Genomic DNA, 21,485 nt, shown 5'->3' on the forward strand with positions numbered 1-21,485 from the left:
GGTGACACTTCTGTTTTTGTTTTTTTTGGGTTTTTTTTAAAGTTTTTTTTTAATTAATTAATTTATTTGTTTATTTATTTATTTTTGGCTGTGTTGGGTCTTCGTTTCTGTGCGAGGGCTTTCTCTAGTTGCGGCGAGCGGGGGCCACTCTTCATCGCGGTGCGCGGGCCTCTCACTGTCGCAGCTTCTCTTGTTGCGGAGCACAGGCTCCAGACGCGCAGACTCAGTAGTTGTGGCTCACAGGCCTAGTTGCTCCACGGCATGTGGGATCTTCCCAGACCAGGGCTCGAACTCGTGTCCCCTGCATTAGCAGACAGATTCTTAACCACTGCGCCACCAGGGAAGCCCGACACTTCTGTTTTATGGTAGCATTTCCACTTAGAAAAGTCTTAGGTACACCCATTAATCTTTGGGTAAATTTTTTCAGGTCATATTTGTTTTGGGGGATTTTTTTCCAGGAATTATATAATTGTTTTAATGTCACAGGATTTTTTTAGAAAGCATCTGCTCAATGAATAATTTTCTGACTTGTACTTTTTGCTTTCAGGAAGTATACATGCAGTCCATCGAAAGCCTGGCAGAAGTAACAGCTCGCTGTATTGAGCAGCTTCATAAAGTAGCAGAATTAATTCTTCATGGACAAGAAGAGGAAAAACCAGCTCAGGACCAAGCAAAAGTTCTGATAAAGTAAATGTTACTTTTAATTCTTATTTTTCCAATTTTATGTATACGTGCCATTCAAATGCACACACACACAACACGTGTACACCCTCAGCTACTAAAGATTCAGATTTCCTGTCAACTAATTCCATTGTTCTATGGTCATCTTAAGAAATAAGGACTCTCTTAAGAAATGAACCAAGTTAGCGAGAACAGTAATAATTAGCTAGACATTCCAGGAATTATTTATGAAGAGATTTAAGGGAAGACACCGTAAATCATTCAGAGCTAAGTGTTTGTTTTAATAGATCAGAATCTTGAAAGTACAGACCTTTGAATATAATTACATTTTCAACATGCCACGAAGACAAAAGACACCTTAATGGACCTTCTCAACTAGTTTCACAGAAATATGCAAACACACCCCCACTGTTCCGAGGGACTTATACCAGCTCTGCATATTCTGAATTCTGGCAATGATGGTCACTAACGTAAGCCAGTTCACTGTGGATTGCTTTTGCGTGCATATTTGCTATCATATGTTTATTCTTCAATAAGCTACTATTATTAGTTTAGTGAAATAAAAATGTGTGTATATATATAATGTTATACACATGAAAATAGCTGGTATGGAGCGTTCATTAAAATAGTTGATTATGGAGCTGAAGAATAAGCCATTAACTTTTACGCGTATGAGTGTAAGCTGTGGTATAGAAAATCAGCACAGGTCCAAATGCCCTCTCATTATTATATAGACACAGGAACCAAAATAAGAGCCTCCTAAAAATATATGGGTACACACACACACACACACACACACACATCTCAACACATTCACTCACTTGCTAGCTAACTAGTCTTCACTTATTACTACATTTGACATTGTAGGTTGGGGAGCAAATTTTTGGTGGAAGGACCTTCCAAAAAGTCATTATTAGTGTCTCTGATGGCATTTTTCCTCACTTGTACAGATTTGTGATCTAGTATAGATTTTCATATCTAAACATGTGAAGATCAAAGATATTATAAGCACTGCGCAATCCTGCCCTTAAAATGCCTACAAAGAATATGTACTTGTCTCGACGTAAAGAAGGAAGAGGAAAGGGCAAAATAGGAAAAGTTTCAAGTATTGAGGAAAACATCTGAGTACTGTTTTATATTTGCATGCTGATTTGAAAGAGGAGGGCTGAAGTCAGAAGTTTCTGAGTATGGAAAGCAGAACCTTACCCTTAGCTCCTGTCTGACTCTCAGCCCCTGATTGTCCCAACCTTACCAAGCTGCTCCAAGCAAAATGAAATAAGGCCTCATATATGTCTGTACAATAAGTGCCTTTCCACCCACCTGCCCGAGAACATAGGCAGAACTGCTCTTTGCTATCTCTTGGCCTTACTCCTGACCCTTTCTGCAGATAAGTTTTGGATGGGTGGGTGGATGGATGAGTAGTTGGATGGATAGATGAGTGGAAGGAGGGATAGATGGATATAGCTCAACAAACCTGAATACATAGCTTAGACAGAACCCCTATTTATCAGAACAAAACTTGCCTCTACTGATATCACTAGATCTTTTAACATGTAAGATTCTTAACTTGGAGTTATTGCTTTGCTAATAGCATTTTAATCACTTCATAAAAGTCATATATACTTATTGTTAAAAAAAATCAGGCAAAATGCACCATTGTTAGGTAGATTGTTTTCAGTTTTTGTCATCATCTATAATGTTATGACAAACATTGCTTTGTTAAATATGTATATCTATCTTGCATTATTTTCTTGGGGTAAAGTCCTAGGCGTGGAATGGCTGGAATAAACATTGGGGTAAAGTTTTGATGTAAGTCTTAAAAAACATATTCTACAGGATCTTTATTTTGAGGCATCTCATAAAAACATAATCAAGATATGAAGAGACATCTGAGTTTGAATTTCTTCATCTATAAAATGGGAATAATAATGGACCTTAATAAGGTCATTATGCAGATTAAATGTGATTATGCATATAAAAGTATTTAACATAGTACCTCAGTGAATGTTCATTATTATTTTCAAATGAGCAATGCTGGAGAAAAGTCCCTTGGCAAGAGTTTTATACCCCTTGTGGAGCTCAAGCCTGGTATTTTCCTGCATACGCTTTTGCTTCGGAAAAGAGGTAGAGTGAGAATTAGATTAAACTGTGATTGTGAATCATGGAAGAATACTGAGGAAAACATTTCTACAGAGCATCTTCAAACTTGAGTGCCCTTCTTTTAAAGGGAATACTGTATTAATATCAATAAATGTATTAATGGTACAATTATTTTTCTTTATTAAAAATCCCCAAATCTCTTTTTTTCTTCTTTCAGATTAACTACTGCAATGTGCAAGGAAGTGGCCTCCTTATCAGAGAAGTTTACAAATTCTTTAACCACTGTTGGGGTAAGATTATGATACTGATTCTTTTTTCACCTTTTTGAGGGGGAGGCCTACAACGGGCTGTGATATGAAGTGGAGGACATAGTACCTTCTTTGATAGCTCCACAAAGCAGAAGCTCTGCCGGGACATTTGCTAAAATGAGGCCTGAGCATCTTCTCTAGCTATAGGCAGCTTAAGGCTCTCATCTGACTGAGTTCTAGCCCTGATGCGACCATATCAGACATACAAGGTATTGGGTGGATTTTCAGGCCTGGTTTTCTGGGCCTCATTTCCTTTATTTGTTCACTAAGGTTCCTTCTATTATTTAACATCTGTGATATATAATTCCACAATCTCTAGTAAAATAACTCATTTTTAATATTCACATTCACTGTTGCCCTGAAAGCCTATTTTATAAGCCACACAAGACAAAAATGTCTGTGCTTTATTGTTACACTTCAACTTTGACCAAAAGAAAAAAAATTTTGCCAATCAATCTGTAGAAGTGTTTCTATTCTCGAGGCAACAATTTTGAAAGGTTCGGCATTCATTTGGAGCTATGGCTTCTGGTTATTTTCTTTAGAAATCAGTCATGTTATGTAACTCAGCCTAATGAGATTGGAGAAGATAGTGGCAATTATTCCTTTTCAACCTTTCTACTTTTCCTTTTACGGCCCTGGATGCAAAGGCAGATGATTCTTTACATGAGAAACAGAAAGTTTCACTTCCCGTCTTAGCTAGGGTGTTTGGGTTACAAATGTATTAGTTTCCTAGGGCTGCCTTGACAAGTACCACACACTGGGTGACTTCAACAACAGAAATGTATTGTCTCACCATTCTGGAGGCTAGAAGTCTGAAAGTAGGGTATTGGCAGAGCCATGCTTCTTCTGAAGCCTCTAGGGAAGGACCCTTCTCTGCCTCTTCCAGCTTCTCAGGCATTCTTTAGCTTGCAGCAGTGTAACCCCAATTTCTTTCTCTATCTTCACATCATCCTCCCTCTGTGTGTGTCTGTGTCCACATTTCCCTCTTCTTATAAGGACAGTGGTCATATTGGATTAAGGTATGACCAGTACAACCTCATCTTATCTAATTGAATCTGCAACACCCTATCTCCAGATAAGGTCACAGTCTGATATACTGGACGTTAGGACTTCAACATGTCTCTTCCTAACACAAAGTAACAGAAACAAGCACTAAATAATTTAGATAGAAAGGGGAGTTTATTAAAGGTAGTGGAGGTATATGAGCAGCCGGGGGGGACCCATCACCGGAGCTCATGTACCTTCTCTCTAAAGTGTTGCTATTAATGTGACTCAACTACAGCAGTTCCTAGTTCTCTCCATTCAAATTCCAGGATCCTGGGTGAGAAGGTTTGAAAGGCTCAGATATGCATCTTGGTGTCTCCAGTAGTGATGAGGACAGGGTCGTATCGTGTAGACCTACTTTGCTGCTGGGGTACCCGTCTTCCTACCCCCACCCCAGGCAAAAAGAGCAGTTGTCAAAAAAAGCAAAAATGATTGTGGACTGGGCTGTCAGGAGTTGTGTGCCTCTCAGACTTCTGTAAGTGGCTTAGTTGATAAAGGATGAGTTACATACCAACTATACATTCTGCTGTCAAAGAATATGGTTTGCTTCTCCTATTTTGTAAAACACCAGCTTTTATATTTGTCTAATTTCAGGCCTTCAGCAATAGAGCTTCACTGTAAACAGGCAGAGTGAAGGGGGAGGGTAGAAGCTCATTGATAGGATAGGCTTGATAAAATACATTTATGTGATTGGCATCCTCTAAGTTAACTGATGCCCATGGACTTTGGTGTAACTGCTAGATTTACAGAGAGGTGTGAGCTCTTAATCAGGATGGAATGACCTTGGCGACTCAGCTTCCCAAGGCTCTACTGTACACTCTTCTCACTCTTTCCAGTTTACTACCTGAGAAACTGAGTCTCAGAAGGGTGAACGATTCACCCAGTTAACTCAACTCCCAGTTGGCTGCCCATCAGACACAGCAGACAGATAGCTAACTGTTTGGTTCTCTACGGTTGCCTAGTGATGAGGATGTATACGTCTGTGTCTATGTGTGTTATATGTTTTATATGATTCATGTTAAACATTAATTAATTTACGTTAGTGGGTAAGATTCATGGTATTGCTTTCCGTTCCCTTTAATGTATTGTATTCCAGCACAGTGCTTCTCAAACCTTAATGTGCAAGCAAATAACCTAGAGAGCTTATTAAATGCAGATTTTGATTCAGTGGGTCTAGGATGAGGACTGAGATTCTGCATTTCTAACAAACTCCCAAGTGGTAACAGTGCTCCTAATTCATATCCTACATTTTGAGTAGCAAAGCTCTAGCAGATAAGTGTGTACTTGAATGAATACACACACATAAAATACACACACATACACACAACACACACTTGTGTCCAAATGTTTGTATGAACAAAATCAGGAACACACAGATTATCGTTTGGAGAAAGAAAAAGCCAAACCTAAATGGAGTTTACTGAAATACCATCTCACGACAACAGTACCTCTCATCTTGTGCTGTGATGAATCATTCACATCAAGTCATTGTTTCTATTCTCTAAAAGAGCCATTATTCATAACTTGAAGTTAATGAGTGTATATTGCTCTCCAGACTCTATTTAAATTGCTTGCACATCTCATTGATTCTGAAAACCAATGCCATTTTATTGCCCTCATTTTGATTATATTTTAGAGGCTTATTGATAATCAAATAAACATGAAAGCAAACCATAATGGATTTTCTGGTTACTTACTAAAATGACTGGGTTTTTAAAGAGTTTTTTCCCAAGACTCCATTCTGGTTTCCCCAGTAGGACATTACTTAGCCCTCGGTAGAGTAATGTCAGTGAAAGTGGGCTGCTCTGGGAAGAAATAGTTCATTTATATACTTTGGTTTGCCATAAAGTCTTTCAAGTACAGTGAGGGAAAGCAGCCTATTAAGACTGACCTCTTCTTTCTAGTCCCTGTAATTATTTATTGTCTAAGAGTGGATTGAACATTTTAGATAGAGAAGACTGGACATAATAACAACGGCGACATGAACACTAACTCCCACTTTTTGAACACCTACTTAATATCAGGTTCTGTATTCTGCGCTTTCCATGTTTTGCAAACTGGGATATGCTGACCTGTTTGCAAGTTATATTTAAGAGTGTTTTAACTTTACTGCCAACCTTGAAGACACACCCTATAACCAAGTACCCGTGTTTGCATTTAAAAGAAAAAAGACTACAGACCAGGGCTGGAACTAGGGTAGGCAAGTAAACGTACTTAACATGTCTACCAAATTTAAGGGGACTCCCCCCCAACAAAAAGAGACAAAGAAACAACCTCAGTCATCTAGATAGATATTTTAATGCAGTATTTTAAAAAATCAAAATTAACACCAAAAAATCATGATGAACAAAATATCAAAATTTTAAATAAAGACTGAATCCGACCCTGTACAACTCAGCCTCACTCACCTCCCCCTAATTCCAGACCTGCTACTACCTTTAAATACTTTAAAAGGTCTGAGTGTAAATTTCTAACTACATGACCTTAAGCAAGTTATTCAACCTTCCTGAATCCTATTTTCTCATCTTTATTTTTTTTAATTTTTTTATTAAGATTTTTTTTTGATGTGGACGATTTTTAAAGTCTTTATTGAATTTGTTACAATATTGCTTCTGTTTTATGTTTTGGTTCCTTGGCCACAAGGCATGTGGGATTTTAGCTCCCCAACCAGGGATTGAACACGCACCCCTTGCACTGGCAGGCGAAGTCTTAACCACTGGACCGCCAGGGACGTCCCCTATTTTCTCATCTTTAAATTGGGGTTATCATGGTACCTACCTACCTCCTAAGATTTCTGTCGAAATTAAATAATTGTGTAGGGGAAGCACCAAATATGAAGCCTTGTCTGTAGTAAGCATTCCACTTCTCCCCTTCTTCTCTAAGAGATTCCTCAACAAAGCCAGCGTCTTACATTTTCTGGGACAAGCCTTGGAGTACGAGCACCTAATCTGTCAATTTCATCCTTTTGATTCCACAGAGCAACAAGAAGGCTGAGGTCCTTAACCCCATGATCAATAGTGTATTGTTAGAGGTAAGTGGCCTCCTGGAGAGAAAGTGCTTCTGAATCAAAGCAAATGTTAGAGCTACATTTGTGTGTGTGTGTGTGTGTGTGTGTGTGTGTGTGTGTGTTTCTCCCAGGCAGCAAGTGTTATCGCAATTCTAAATTTTATCGTCTAAAGTCTTTTTTGAGTACATTTGTGTAGTTAAACCAGCTGTAAACCCTCGGGTGAAGCAGCAATACCTCATTTTCAAGAATTCTGATTATAAAGAGAAACGCTAAGCTCGCATGTTATTTCTGTCGCTGTTTCCTCCGACAGAAGCACATTTCTGCTGCCAAGTTTGACACCAGATTTAACACTGTGATAATTGGCTGCAATGAGGGATTCTTGCTCAGTGGTGATTTTCATAAAAATGGGCACTTCCCTCCATTTACATAACCTTGAGTTTAGTTGGGTCGAAGCTCCAGACTGGCAAAAATGACAAATAGAATGTTTAGCATCTGCCCGTTCAGTGACCAGAGGCAAGATCCTCTGTGACCACTCACTCCGTGGCCTGCCCACCCACCAGGACATTGTAACACGGACATGCAGCTGCCCCGTACAGCTGTGGCTTTGCCAGAAGTAACGATGTAAAATCGAAGAAAAGAAGGCCAGGAGGCCTCATTCTTGACTCAGAGGCACTGTGTTCCACCTGCGGTTAGTGGGGGAAAACCTTCTATTAGGGACCAACTCTAAGGAACTGGCACATCTGTAGCCCCAGGGCACCCCACTGAAGCCACAAGGTGTTGACAAGTTGAGTTTGAACATGGGCAATGCATATACAGTAGTTTCTTGCTGTCTGAAGTACCTGTCAAATGCAAAATTTGGAAATTACAAAAGTCAGGGAGGGCTACCTATGTATTTATAGCAATGCGTTTAGGAATTGGGTCTTATCGTTAAGGGAAACTACCAAGATACAAGAATAACAATGTGGTGACAACAAATGTTATTGTTTAAGACACAGCCACAGAGGGGGATGGAGTTGACAAGAAGAGACAAGGAACCATAGAGGCAGGTTCTGGAGGACACAGCTAAGAGGAAACCCAGGCAGTCAGAGGCAGAATAGAAACATCCAAAGAAATGTGTTTACATCTGCTTTAAGCACCAACATTAAAAGAAAAATATTCGAAAATAGTGTGGGGTATGAGGAGAAGGAACATTATCAAATGGGAGGAGTTGTCAAGCTGGAACTCTGACAATAACCCTCCAACCACCATTTTCTCCCTTCATAGGGCTGCAATAGCACCACATACATACAGGATGCCTTCCAGCTGCTGCTGCCTGTCTTGCAGGTTTCACACATCCAGACCAGTCGTTCCAAAGCACAGCCATGACCTGGCCAGACTCCATCTAGTTAAAGGAAACAGCAGGCCCTGTTGCTCTGATATATACCATTTCATGGAATGTTTTCGACGCATCTGACCACAGATGCCTGTTTGGAGACACTACAAGCAATTTTGCACAGACAGATTGAGAATGCAAGTTCAAAGACAGTATCATTTCTCTTAATGTATGCGGTTGTTTTTTACAAGTAATTATGTTTCCTTTATGTTAATTTAAATTTACACGACTTTGTATTGATAATTTCCTTTATCTGGAGTTCACTCAAAATATTCATTTCTATTTTCCTGGTCAAGCATGTTATATTTGGAAATTCATGAGCAGACCCTAGACTTTAAATTTCCACTTTTAAATTTCCCATTCTTATAGTATGACTTAAAATCAATTCTTATCCTAAACTTAGTTTTGTTATATTAATGCCACTGTCAGAGATAACACTACTCATAGATATTACCTATTATGGTGAAAGAGGAACATAAGTATCTGTTTATAGTCATGTATTCTCAAAACAAGCATTTATTGAGCTCCTACTGTGTGCTCACAATAGAGGAACATGATCTCACCCCAGTAGAGACAGATATGCTGAGAGAGGATTTATAATAATTCTTAAAATGCTTTAAAATACTAATAACTTTTCTAAACCTTAAAAATTGAAGAACAAGGTAAATTAGTGGTTTTTTAAATGTTCTACCCTTCAACTGATTGTACTTTTTTATCCCAAACTTTACATATGGGATGAAAATACATATGAAAAGGGATACTAAAGAATATTTTGTTTAAAATTGAATTCTTATGACCATAAGTACATAATAGCACAATCATAAAGCTTGTAAGTATTCAGATAGAAAATTAAGGGAATTACAACAGAGTAGACCACCAGGACTGCATTTTTAAATCTACTACAGTTGAGTCAAGCTGTTCCATGAATACACAGATCACACTCGCCAATGGCAAATGTAATGATTGCTTCTAAAGACAGAAAATGCTGATGTGTGGATGACTAAATGGTCACAATCCAGGAGCCTGCACAGAAGACCCTGCAGCCAGAAGAGGCCTTGTCAATGGACATTTCCCCCCCCCCCGAGCCCCAGATGGTCACTCTGGGTGGGGGGTCCTGTACAATGTTCCTATCTGGGAGCCCCACTGACATCCCTCCAGGTACTGTCACAAGGTGTGTTGCACAGTGGCTCTCTCCAGGCCAAATGAAGCCTATACTTTTGCCAGGGTGAAAAAATCCCTCATTGACTTTTGGTTTTATTCCCCTGATAGAGTTCCATACAGGCAAAGTAGGGATATTTTCTATCATCCTACTTCTCAGCATTTTATTTTCCAATATCCTGCATTTCATTTGTGTATCTCCTGAAACAACGAAATGGAAAATATAAGAATTTATAATCCGGAAAAAAAATTCTCTGAGGAATCAATTAAAGCTGGGTTTTCCTACCTGCTTTTTTTTTTTTTTTTTTTTTGGCTGCTTTGGGTCTTTGTTGCTGTGCGCGGGCTTTCTCTAGTTGTGGCGAGTGGGGGCTACTCTTCGTTGTGGTGCACGGGCTTCTCATTGCATTGGCTTCTCTTGTTGCAGAGCATGGGCTCTAGGCATGCAGGCTTCAGTAGTTGTGACACGCGGGCTCGGTAGTTGTGGCTCGCGGGCCCTAGAGTATGCGGGCTTCAGTAGCTGTGGCGCACGGGCTTAGTTGCTCTGCGGCATGTGGGATCTTCCCAGACCAGGGATCGAATCTGTGTCCGCTGCACTGGCAGGCGGATTCTTAACCACTGTGCCACCAGGGAAGCCCCCACCATCACTTTTAAATAACTGCTTCTTTGCTTTGCTTTAAAAGCTAGCAAAGCACAGGATCCAGATCTGGGCAAATGTCAATCCGTTACTGAATGAATGATTTAGCAGGCTTACTTTGGAAGTTTTGTATTCCTTCAATAATCCTTTACATAAATTGGGTTCATTTCACTCTATGCAATTACCCTGAACATGCATGCCAGTTTTTAATTTTTTCCTTATATCAAGTGCAAAAGAAGTTCTAGTCTAAATAATGAATGTAGTCCTGTGCCTGTGCCTTATTAAATAAAAAGCATCAAAAGCATATTTCAAATTCAAAGCAAAATGCATCCAAGAAAAATTGCTTTGGGGTATTGATACATACAGCTCTGAAGGGCATAATCCCAAATCTTAAAGCAAAGGCCTAAGCTTAAATATTCTATCCCACTGAGGACAGAAGCCTCTCTTTTCTCTGGGTCTCACACTGGGCTGTACATCAAGCCCATGGTTAAATGAGCAGTGTGGCTCACTGGGGCAGTGCCGGGAATGAGCTGCTTCAGCTGCACCCACTAAGGAACCATGGACCTCAGCTGCAGAACTCAAAGGCGAAGAAGCACCAGCCTTGGGAAGGCAAAGGAAAGTGCGAATTACATGGTAGAAGTCCCAACCGAGAAATGAGAGTGTCTCCAGTGCTTTGTAGAAGTCAGCTGCCCCGAGGTGCTTGCATATCTGGGAAATTACCTTCTGCACAGGCCAGCCAGGCTGCACTTAAGCTAGAAACAAAAGCAGGCAGACTCCAGTCACAGCCATCTCAGAGGTCCAGGATATAACGTCTTACGAAGTAATTCAGCAAAAATGTGAAATAAGCATATTTCTCTTCTTTCCTAAAAAAAAAAAAATGTATGTATGTATGCTGAACAGATGGGGTGGATCATAACACATGACTTCAATCTGTATTTAATTTTATAAAAGCGGTTATTCTTCAAGGTCAAGGTAAATTTTGTAATGTAAAAATTACCCTTTGGTCTTCCTCTTAAGCATGCCCTACATTCTGATATTCAGATCCAGGCTTCAACTTGGTTTCTTAAATTATTGTGTTTGTAAAGGCACATCAGAAGAGATCATAATGAAAATTCAGTTCAGAACTGCAATTTTGCCTTGATTTTGTAGTTGATTAGAATTCAAAAATCCATAGGAGTGGATTCAGACCAGCCATTCTTCACATTAAAGAAAAAAATCATGGGGTTAACCATTTGTTGTATTTTTCTAGATATCTCATAACTTATTCAGGTTTGTGTTCATTTTCTGTATATTTACCTATAAATAGATGCTCCACTACAATATCTGCTATTAAACAAATCTAAGTTCTTTGTGTGTGTGTGCATGCTTAGATCCTGAAAATAATCTGAGTTATTCTATCGTTTGGGCATTTTACCTTTAGCAATGATTAACTTATTACAACCCAACAGTAAGAAATCAATGGTGTTTCTGATATTTCTAGTGTCTCTTGTCAACATAGACTGGGAATAGAAGCTGATTATGGAGGGTAAGAATTTTGTGTTGGAATTGAAGCTACATTTACCTTTGTCTGAATCAGAGAATATTTTTCTCTGCATGAGCTGTCAGCCAAAAAGCAAAAGGATTATGTCTGCCTTTGGTCACTGCTGACTCACTTGACAGGCCTGTCTCTTCTATTAGTCTCAAAGAAATTCCATACTGCAAAAGACTAATATGTACATTTCATATATGCCTTCCCTGAGAACAGAAGTTTAGGGTAATTCAGAAATGGTCTGTCTCCTTGCCCTGGGTTTCACCACTAGGTTTCTAGAGCTGCATTTGGAGGAAAAAGCAAGCGTAGAAGCCAAGACCAGATGGATGAAACCTTGGCAAAAAAGCAAAGCTAATTCTCTGCCTTGAGTCCCTGCCATCTTTATCCTTTTTTTCTCTCAGGACTTTTTTGACAGTCATTAAGTGCCTCTCTTCCAGGATCAGCTTTTCACATCCTGCCTCTCTTTTTCCTCTTCTATCCTTTCTCTTTCTCTACATTTATACTCTCCTTTCCCCATTTACCTCACCAGAAAACAATCCAGCCAAAAGATTTCTATAATGATCATTATATGTATTTACTGTTTGCTGGGCACTGTGCTGAGTGTTTTATATGCATTATCCCATTTAATCTCCATAAGTACCCTACTGGGTAGATATTATTACAATTTCCACCACCTAAATGAGAACATTTAGACCCAAGGAATTATGTAACTCATCCAATCTTACACAACTAGTAAAACAGAGCCAGGATTCAAATCCATGTCAGTTCGTCCTGACCAGCGAGCATTGTAAACTATTATGTAGAACTTCCCAACAAAAGAGAAAAGTAACATGTTATTTTTAGAGACATCTGAACACTTATGTGTTTAGTTCTCTTTATGCTGTGAGGTGGATTTGTAGCTGAAAGATTTGGTCGTCAGCTTTGGTTGTTTCCACACGACTGAGAACACACTGGGGCTAAAGAGACACAGAATGAAGCCATGCGAGGTTATTGAGCCCCTGGATGGTTCTCACCGCAGGCCTCTTCACTGCTTCACAGACATTTACATCAAGCAGCTCCCTGGTCAACTTCAACACAGCAGCCTGTCTCACAGGTGCCTTTGATTGTCCTAAAATGGCTCCATTTCTTCCTCCCCCTCCCCCTCCCCCTCCCCCTTCACTGGTGCCAAGGAAGCCCATTTTCATATCACCACCCTTCCTGAAAATCCTTAACCCTCTACTATTTGCCTGAAGCTTGGGGTTGTTTTATGCTTCCCTTGCCTTGAAGATTACTGACTTTAGGCAGCCTCTCTGCTGAATCTTCAGTACCAGGTGCTGTGAGATACAGATAAGTGTACTCAGTAATGCCTGCTTGTCCCTGAACTTGGTGCTGTTCCCTGTTAAGCCCAAGAAATTATGGTGGTGGTGATGATAGAGATGATGATGATGGTGGTGGTGGTGGTTGTGATGATGATGATAATGATGATGATTTTGGTGGTGGTGATAGAGATGATGACGGTGATGGTGATGATGTACTTATTCACTAAGTACTTACTATGTCCCAGATGCTTTATCTCCATGATCTCAATTTAATTCCCAATGTCAACCTTATGAGATAGCGACTATTATCATACTCATTTTACAGATGAAAAGCGAAGCACAGAGAGATTAAATAATCTGCCTGAGGTTATCCAACTGATAATCGGAAGAGATAGGATTTATATCCAGGCAGTGTATAAAATGCTAGTCAGAGCCCACAGACAAGCAGATACCTGGTCATAAAAAGGAAAAGTTGCTCATTTTCCCTTGGGTTGAGTTCTTTTCTTCCAGCTAATATCCGGGCTCTCCTCTCTCTATCCTGTGGCCTCAGGCAGAGACAAATTGCTCCACAAATCTCCCTGTCAGAAGGCTAACCACATTCCATAACCACAGAGAAAGTGGGTAGCCTGTGTGTCCCATTCTCCCTCATGTTATAAATCTCATGCTGAGTGGTCCATTTCTCACTGAAAACTGTGATTGCCTCGTAACACTTCTGCAAGAAAGCTCTTGTCTACTATCTTTGGGAAAAAATCCGCTGCTAGGAAATGTGATAAAGGATGAGAAACCAGTGATGCACTGCAGGGCAAAAAGACTGGTCATTTCTGTCAGAAAGAATTATTTGGTCCTAGAGGACATCTTAGTCAGGGATACATAGGATAATTTTCTTCCAGACAGCTTCACACATCCCTCCCTCACTTCTTTTAGGTCTTTATTCAAAAGCACACCTTCTTGGTGAGGTATCTCCAGGTCAAATTGCAACCCTCCCAATATTCCCTTTCCCTGCTTTGTTTTTTTCTCCTTAGGATATATCACTATCTACCATCCTTTACATCTTACTTGTCTATTATTTATCTCTTGCATTGGGATGTAATTTCCATAAGACAGGGATTTTTTTTGTCTGTTAACATATTCCCTGCATGCAAACCAGTGTTTGGCTCATAGTAGGGGCTCAGTAATGATTTGTTGAATGAACAAATACATCAAAGTCTTAAGGGTGCAATCTGTAAACAGTGAATAAGAGAATGGAAACAGCCATATTATGGAGTAATTAATGATGGAGAATATCTGATCGAGTTAATGTTAACTATAGAAGTCCTTGTGTCCATTTTAATGGTATTTGGTGTTGTAACGTAAATGGGCATGATTTGGGGGCTTAGAAGTACATAAACATTTTTTCCATTAAAGTGAATGGAATTTACATTTTTTACTTAGAAGAATTCACTCTGTAAGGGATTTTTCAAGACTCTTCATCAGGCCGGGGTAGACTATAGTGAGAAATTAGAACCACCTTAATAAGTAACTATGGTATACCAATACTGTGAAATATTATGCAACAGTTAAAAAGAATAGAAAGAATGTGTCCTGATCTGTTTGAGCTGCTGTAATAAATATACCATAGACTAGGTGGCTTAAACAATAAACATTTATTTCTCCAGTTCTGGAGGCTGGGAAGTCTAAGATCTAGGTGCTGGCAGATCCAGTGTCTGGTGAGAGCCCACTTCTTGGTTTGCAGATGGCTGTCTTCTCATTGCATTCTTACACGGCAGAGAGCGAAGAGAGAGAGGAAGCAAGCTCTCTTATGTCTCTTCTTATAAGCGCACTAATCTCATTCATGAGGGCTCCACACTTATGACCTAATTACTTCCTCAAGGCCCTGCCTCCAAATACCATCACATTGGGGATTAGGCTTCAACACATGAATTTGGGGAGGATACAGACATTCAGTCCATAGCAAGGTGGAAGAGATCTCTGTACTAATGGAGCTCCAAAATGTATCACTGAGTGAAAAAAGAAAGCTACAGTATGGTACTTCTAGTATATTTTATCTCAAATAACATGTGCACACACAAAAATATAATACACACACACACACACACACATTCCTAGAAGAAGATCTGGAAAGCTACACACAAAACTATTAACGATGCTTGTGATCAGGGGTGGAAAAGGTTGCAATAGGGTGGGGAGAACATAAGAATTTGACATAGTAATCAAAGGAAACTCCAGTGTTGTTCATAATATTTAAATATTTTTATAATGAAAATATATTAATGGATGACTTATATAATGAAAATTTTAAAATCAAAACAAGAAGCAAAAGAACATAGCTTCTGATGAGGGAGACAAGAGGATAGGGCCCTGCCAGAGACTTAAAGTGTAAAATACACAGGTTATTTTTCAACAGAAGGGCCAGAAGTGTGAGTGAGAGCATCTAAATGATTTGGATTTCTTTGTCATCAATGTTCCTATAAAGTTCTAAGACAATTTTGAGGACTATACAAATCTCTCCTTCCTTTCCTCAAAAAAAGCCCAAAACCAAGTATTCCAAATGCATAGTTTGTAAAGACTGTGATAATGTAAACAGAAAATTTTTTCATTTCTATCTCATTGGAAAAGGCCAACTTCTTTAGCTGGATAGTCTCTCTAATCTTCCTACTAAACCTGAACAATTCTACGTCTATGTAATGACTACAAAAGCAATTTCAGAAATGTCTGGAGGGAAACACCACACAAATGAATGAGTCTGTGGTTCACAATTATTAGTTTGATGCCCAAATGCATACCATATTTGCAAGAGGCAGTTTACAATCTGCTCATCTTGACAAATGTAGCACAAGGGAATTTAAATCCCTGCATTTGCAATTTCTGTCTCTCCCTCTCCAAATTTCTGGCAAAATTGTAAACATGAATAATGTGTCAGGGATGAGTGAACTGAGGTCTGTGCTCTGTTCCTATAGCTCCATTTCGCTCAAAGGAGAGTAATGAATGGAAAACAAAGAAAAGTCTCAGCAGATAATGAATTTGAGTCCTAATGACCTTCCTGAACTATAAAATGGATTTTCTTGGCATTGCCCAAACCATTTGGTGCCTGTAGTGAGGTGTGAAAACATTTTGACCATTTGGGGCCATGACCATGCATTTTAAGTATTTCCTCGATGATTCATGAAGAGTCAGAACTACCTTTCCATGGAAAGGTGAAAGTCATCCACCAGTGGTAATGGAAGACTTGTTTCCAACCTGCCCTGTCTATTGCCTTGACAGCAGTGTGATTGATTATTAGGAGTCTTGGACTATTCTGCAGCCCCCTGGGACCATAGTATGGCCATTTCTATAAGATATGGTTATCACAATCCAATGCCTGGTATCGCACATCTCTTTCTTTTAAAACCAGTTGATCTCTGGCAAGGAATATAGAGTGAAGACTCACATTTACTCAAAGAAAGTCACGTGCAAAATAACATGTTTGCTTACTGAACAGTAACAAGTCTGTCACTTTACTGGTCATCTCCATCTGGATTTGCTGCAAAGGCAGCAGTCGATCAGTCACTGCTAGGGCATCAATACCTAATGGGAATAATATACATCAATGGTCTGAAATTAGTTGGCATAAAAATGAAAGGCTCATTGACTTTTGAGAGCAGGAATACAGGCTTCCATGTATTGCATCCAAACAACCCATCCATTGTGGCCTGCTTGCTTCTTTGAGATAGTCATATTTTTCTTCTTTCCAGAGCTAAAACCGAAACAAATCATGAGATAAAGAGGAAAACATCTATTGATTTTCATGAAGCTCTACCCTTCATTCATTCAATTATCCATTCATCCATATATTCATCCAGTTAGTACATAACATTTATTGCAACTGTTGTACCCTCTAGTAATTAAAATAGGGTTCAATTTGAAATTCAAACTGAAACCGACTTTGCAGTTCTCTTATCCAAAATTATATAAATCTGTTTGGGCAAAAAAATCCACTAGGTATATCCATGGTTTCCACAGCTACCCACCTATATGTTAATGACACCCAAATTTCTACCTGGAGCCCTGACATCACTCCTGGATTCTAGCCATAGAGTCAGCTTCCTACCAGACACCTGTACATCAATATTTGGGTGTCCTAGTAAATTTAATCTGAACATGTCTGAATTGAATTCATCACCTTTCCCCCTCCTTCTACATTCTCTGTCTTAGTTGCTTGTCTTAGATGCACAGTGTTACTTCTACCAGAAGCCTAGCTGTCACCCTAGGCTCTTGCTTTTCTTCACCCTCAACACCCAATCAGTTTCCAAATGCTATCAGTTACTTCTTTGTGTATCTTCCTCAATCCCATTGCCTGTCTTGTTTCCCTTTCTTCTCATCATTCCTGTGAACTGGTGTAATAGATACTGAAGGGTAGCAGCATATGCCACTTCAGTATATAACTGTAGGAGTTCAGGACATGCCATCCCCAAATATGCTGCTTTGGTATGTTGATTACTTTGAGTTGTAGGCACTTGAAAAACAGCAAATACAGGGAGAGGCTTCATTTGAACTCCCCTTATCTACCTGAAGATAGAGCCTCCAAAAGGAACTCAGTTGTCATAGATTCCCACACTAGGAGTTTCATCAACCAGGGAAGATTGACTCAATACAGGAGAGGAGACTATGAGATGACACCACCCCCAGACAGACTTTGTCACAAACTATCACACCTCCCACCTGTTCTTCTAAGGACCCATTCATATTTCCAAAAACTCATTTACTCTCCCCTAAGAGGCTGACATCTCCTGCCCCTTTCCCTACTTAGATGGCATTTGAGTCTGAATTCTAAGCCACCTCTTTGAGTTACTCATTCTTCCCTGGGTATCACCTGTGTATACATGAGGTTACATGTTAGTAAATTTCTGATTGTTTTCCTCTTGTCAATCTGCCTTTTATTACAGGGGTCTCAGTTAAGAACTCAGAAGGGTAGGGGGAAAATCATTTTTCCTCCCCTGTGATACCAAGCTGGTGTCAGCGCAGGTCTTAGTCCCCCTCTAATCACCCACGATGGTAGTGTCAGCATAGACTCTCTAAGAGGACAAACCTTCGTTGGCTGAACCCCAGCATTCGGGCAAATACCCAAACAAAGCCCTTCATAGTCTGGTCCCTGCCTATCTTTTCTGGCACCTTCATCAATTCCTCATCAACTCAAGGGTAAAGCCCACAGAGATCCTTGTGGGTTGCCCCTTGCACCATGCTCCCTCTCAGCTCTATGTAGTGGCAATTTAACTTATGCAGCTGCTACCATGCATTGATTGGAGCCCATCAGGGACCTGTATGAATTGAGGAATTCAACATTATCGCTAACATCATAGACCAAGGCATTCCTAAAATCAGCATAGCATCATTAGCACAAATTGTGCTTTAATGGAATTTATCTTAGACTGGATTTTTTAAAATCTGGCTATAACATAACCCCAAAAGAGGGATGAAATTTCCTCCAGTGTCTCAATCTTCTCTTACTGCAATGATTCAAAAACTGGTACTCAGGGATAATTGGGAAGGAAAAAAAAGAATTTTCCTGAGAAGAGTGTTAACCATTAATAAACCTTTTTTTTTTTAAACTATAGTGAATTCCCAAACCTTTCAGTTTATTATTGTGCATTGAAACTCTCCAAAAGGGGGACTGAAGGTGCAGCTTCTCTCCAGGTTGAACAGGGAAGCCTAGATCTGGAGCCCCAAATAACAGCCACCTCCAGTGGTGTTCCTCTGAATGCAGTCTGGCTTCCCTCTCTTCCAATAACCTTGTGAGTAATAAATCATTCTTTCAGTTGTGCAGTAGCATTTAAGGCCTGCCTGCTTAATCTTTAATCGGTTAAGCAGTTACACGCTCAAATTATAGTGTGAAGAATATCACAATAGATCACAGTATTGTCAGTTTTCCCCTGCAGAACCCTGACATTATCAACTTTAACAAAGCCCATCCCTCGCCCACATTAATTACTGCAATGTCCTTGAAAGAGAATAGCATGGTTATTACTATTTCCAAGAGAGCATGCTTCTGTCTCCTGCATGACAGGAGCTCACACGTGTGTGTGTGTGTGTGTGTTAGACACATAGATCTTAATTTAGGCCCCCCCTTTTCTGTACACAACTGCCCAAGTGCCTTCATATGTGTTCTTTACACCCTGGACAACTTCTCCTTTCAGTCTCAGATTGTGTCCCCTCCTCCAGGAAGTTTTCCTTCACTTCTTCCTCCTTGATTTAGGTTCCCCTTGTCTGGGCTCCCATAGCACTCCATTCATTAAGTCCACAAATACTTATTGGGTAATTTCTATATCAGATACCAGTATTCGTTACTGGCGCTCAGACACTAGCTTGTTGGGGGCACAGGTAGGCCAAACTGGGTCCCCAGGGAGGGGAGGCCTACATGCCCAGGGCTCATACAACCAGTTCCCAAGGGAGGCAGGAAGCCTCCTACCTCCTCTTCCTCTCTCCTCCCTACTGCTCCTCCACCCCTACCCATCCCATGCAAACCAGCAGTTTCTCAGGAATACAGCCTGTGTGAATTCTGTCTCTGATGACATTTCTGTCAGTAAAACATGCCATTGAAAGAGATCCTTTTTTGCTCACATTGATCGAATTATTCTGCTAAAAAAGCAACAACTACTACTGAATAATAAGCTTTTCGTCTAGTATTAGTTTGTTAGTTAGATAGCTGGAATAAAATAGACAATTTTTAAAGTACCTTTTTTTCTATTGAATTTTTCACTCTGAATAAAGAATAATGTAAGAAAAAGAAATCTCACTATGATGTAATCATTAAGCACTCTTTTTTTTTTTAACATCTTTATTGGAGTATAATTGCCTTAAAATGTTGTGTTAGTTTCTGCTTTATAACAAAGTGAATCAGCTATACATATACAAATATCCACATATCTCCTCCCTCTTACGTCTCCCTCCCACCCTCCCTATCCCACCCCTCTAGGTGGTCACAAAGCACTGAGCTGATCTCCCTGTGCTATGCAGCTGCTTCCCACTAGCTATCTATTTTACATTTCGTAGTAGATATAAGTCCGTGCCACTCTCTCACTTCATCCCAGCTTACCCTTCCCCCTCCCCGTGTCCTCAAGTCCATTCTCTGCATCTGTGTCTTTATTTCTGTCCTGCCCCTAGGTACTTCAGAACATTTTTCTTTTTTGTTTTTTAGATTCCATATATATGTGTTAGCATACGGTATTTGTTTTTCTCTTTCTGACTTACTTCACTCTGTATGACAGACTCTAGGTCCATCCACCTCACTACAAATAACTCAATTTCATTTCTTTTTATGGCTGAGTAATATTCCATTGTATATATGTACCACATCTTCTTTATCCACTCATCTGTCGATGGACACTTAGGTTGCTTCCATGACCTGGCTATTGTAAATAGAGCTGCAATGAACATTGTGGTACATGACACTTTTTGAATTATGGTTTTCTCTGGGTATATGCCCAGTAGTGGGATTGCTGGGTCTATGGTAGTTCTATTTTTAGTTTTGTAAGGAACCTCCATACTGTTCTCCATAGTGGCTGTATCAACTTACATTCCCACCAAGAGTGCAAGAGGGTTCCCTTTTCTCCACACCCTCTCCAGCATTTACTGTTTGTAGATTTTTTGATGATGGCCATTCTGACTGGTGTGAGGTGATACCTCATTGTAGTTTTGATTTGCATTTCTCTAATGATTAGTGATGTTGAGCATTCTTTCGTGTGTTTGTTGGCAATCTGTATATCTTCTTTGGGGAAATGTCTATTTAGGTCTTCTGCCCATTTTTGGATTGGGTTGTTTGTTTTTTTGATATTGAGCTGCATGAGCTGCTTGTAAATTGTGGAGATTAATCCTTTGTCAGTTGCTTCATTTGCAAATATTTTCTCCCATTCTGAGGGTTGTCTTTTCGTCTTGTTTACGGTTTCCTTTGCTGTGCAAAAGCTTTTAAGTTTCATTAGGTCCCATTTGTTTATTTTTGTTTTTATTTCCATTTCTCTAGGAGGTGGGTCGAAAAGGATCTTGCTGTGATTTATATCATAGAGTGGTCTGCCTATGTTTTCCTCTAAGAGTTTTATAGTGTCTGGCCTTATATTTAGGACTTTAATCCATTTTGAGTTTATTTTTGTGTATGGTGTTGGGGAATGTTCTAATTTCATTCTTTTACATATAGCTGTCCAGTTTTCCCAGCACCACTTATTGAAGAAGCTGTCTTTTCTCCGTTGTATATTCTTGCTTCCTTTATCAAAAATAGGGTGACCATATGTGTGTGGGTTTATCTCTGGGCTTTCTATCCTGTTCCATTGATCTATATTTCTGTTTTTGTGCCAGTACCACACTGTCCTGATTACTGTAGCTTGGTAG

At 39.7% G+C, this 21,485-nt stretch overlaps 1 protein-coding gene across 4 annotated transcripts in view; it reads left to right on the top strand.

The window, feature by feature from the left end:
• The window catches only part of FAM114A1 (family with sequence similarity 114 member A1), a 61,605-nt gene extending 52,380 nt beyond the window's left edge, over nucleotides 1-9,225 (top strand). For 3 of the 4 annotated variants that reach the window (XM_061191322.1, XM_061191321.1, XM_061191324.1), the window contains exons 11-14: nucleotides 548-687; nucleotides 2,999-3,071; nucleotides 7,111-7,164; nucleotides 8,404-9,225. In XM_061191322.1, the coding sequence (XP_061047305.1) occupies nucleotides 548-687; nucleotides 2,999-3,071; nucleotides 7,111-7,164; nucleotides 8,404-8,505 (369 nt within the window). In that variant the 3' untranslated portion in view covers nucleotides 8,506-9,225. The remainder of the gene's footprint in view (nucleotides 1-547; nucleotides 688-2,998; nucleotides 3,072-7,110; nucleotides 7,165-8,403) is intronic. The other variant, XM_061191325.1, reaches the window with a different exon arrangement.
• The last annotated feature ends 12,260 nt before the right edge of the window (nucleotides 9,226-21,485 follow it).

The sequence above is a fragment of the Eubalaena glacialis genome, chromosome 5 (assembly GCF_028564815.1).
Source record: "Eubalaena glacialis isolate mEubGla1 chromosome 5, mEubGla1.1.hap2.+ XY, whole genome shotgun sequence".
Lineage (NCBI taxonomy): Eukaryota > Metazoa > Chordata > Mammalia > Artiodactyla > Balaenidae > Eubalaena > Eubalaena glacialis.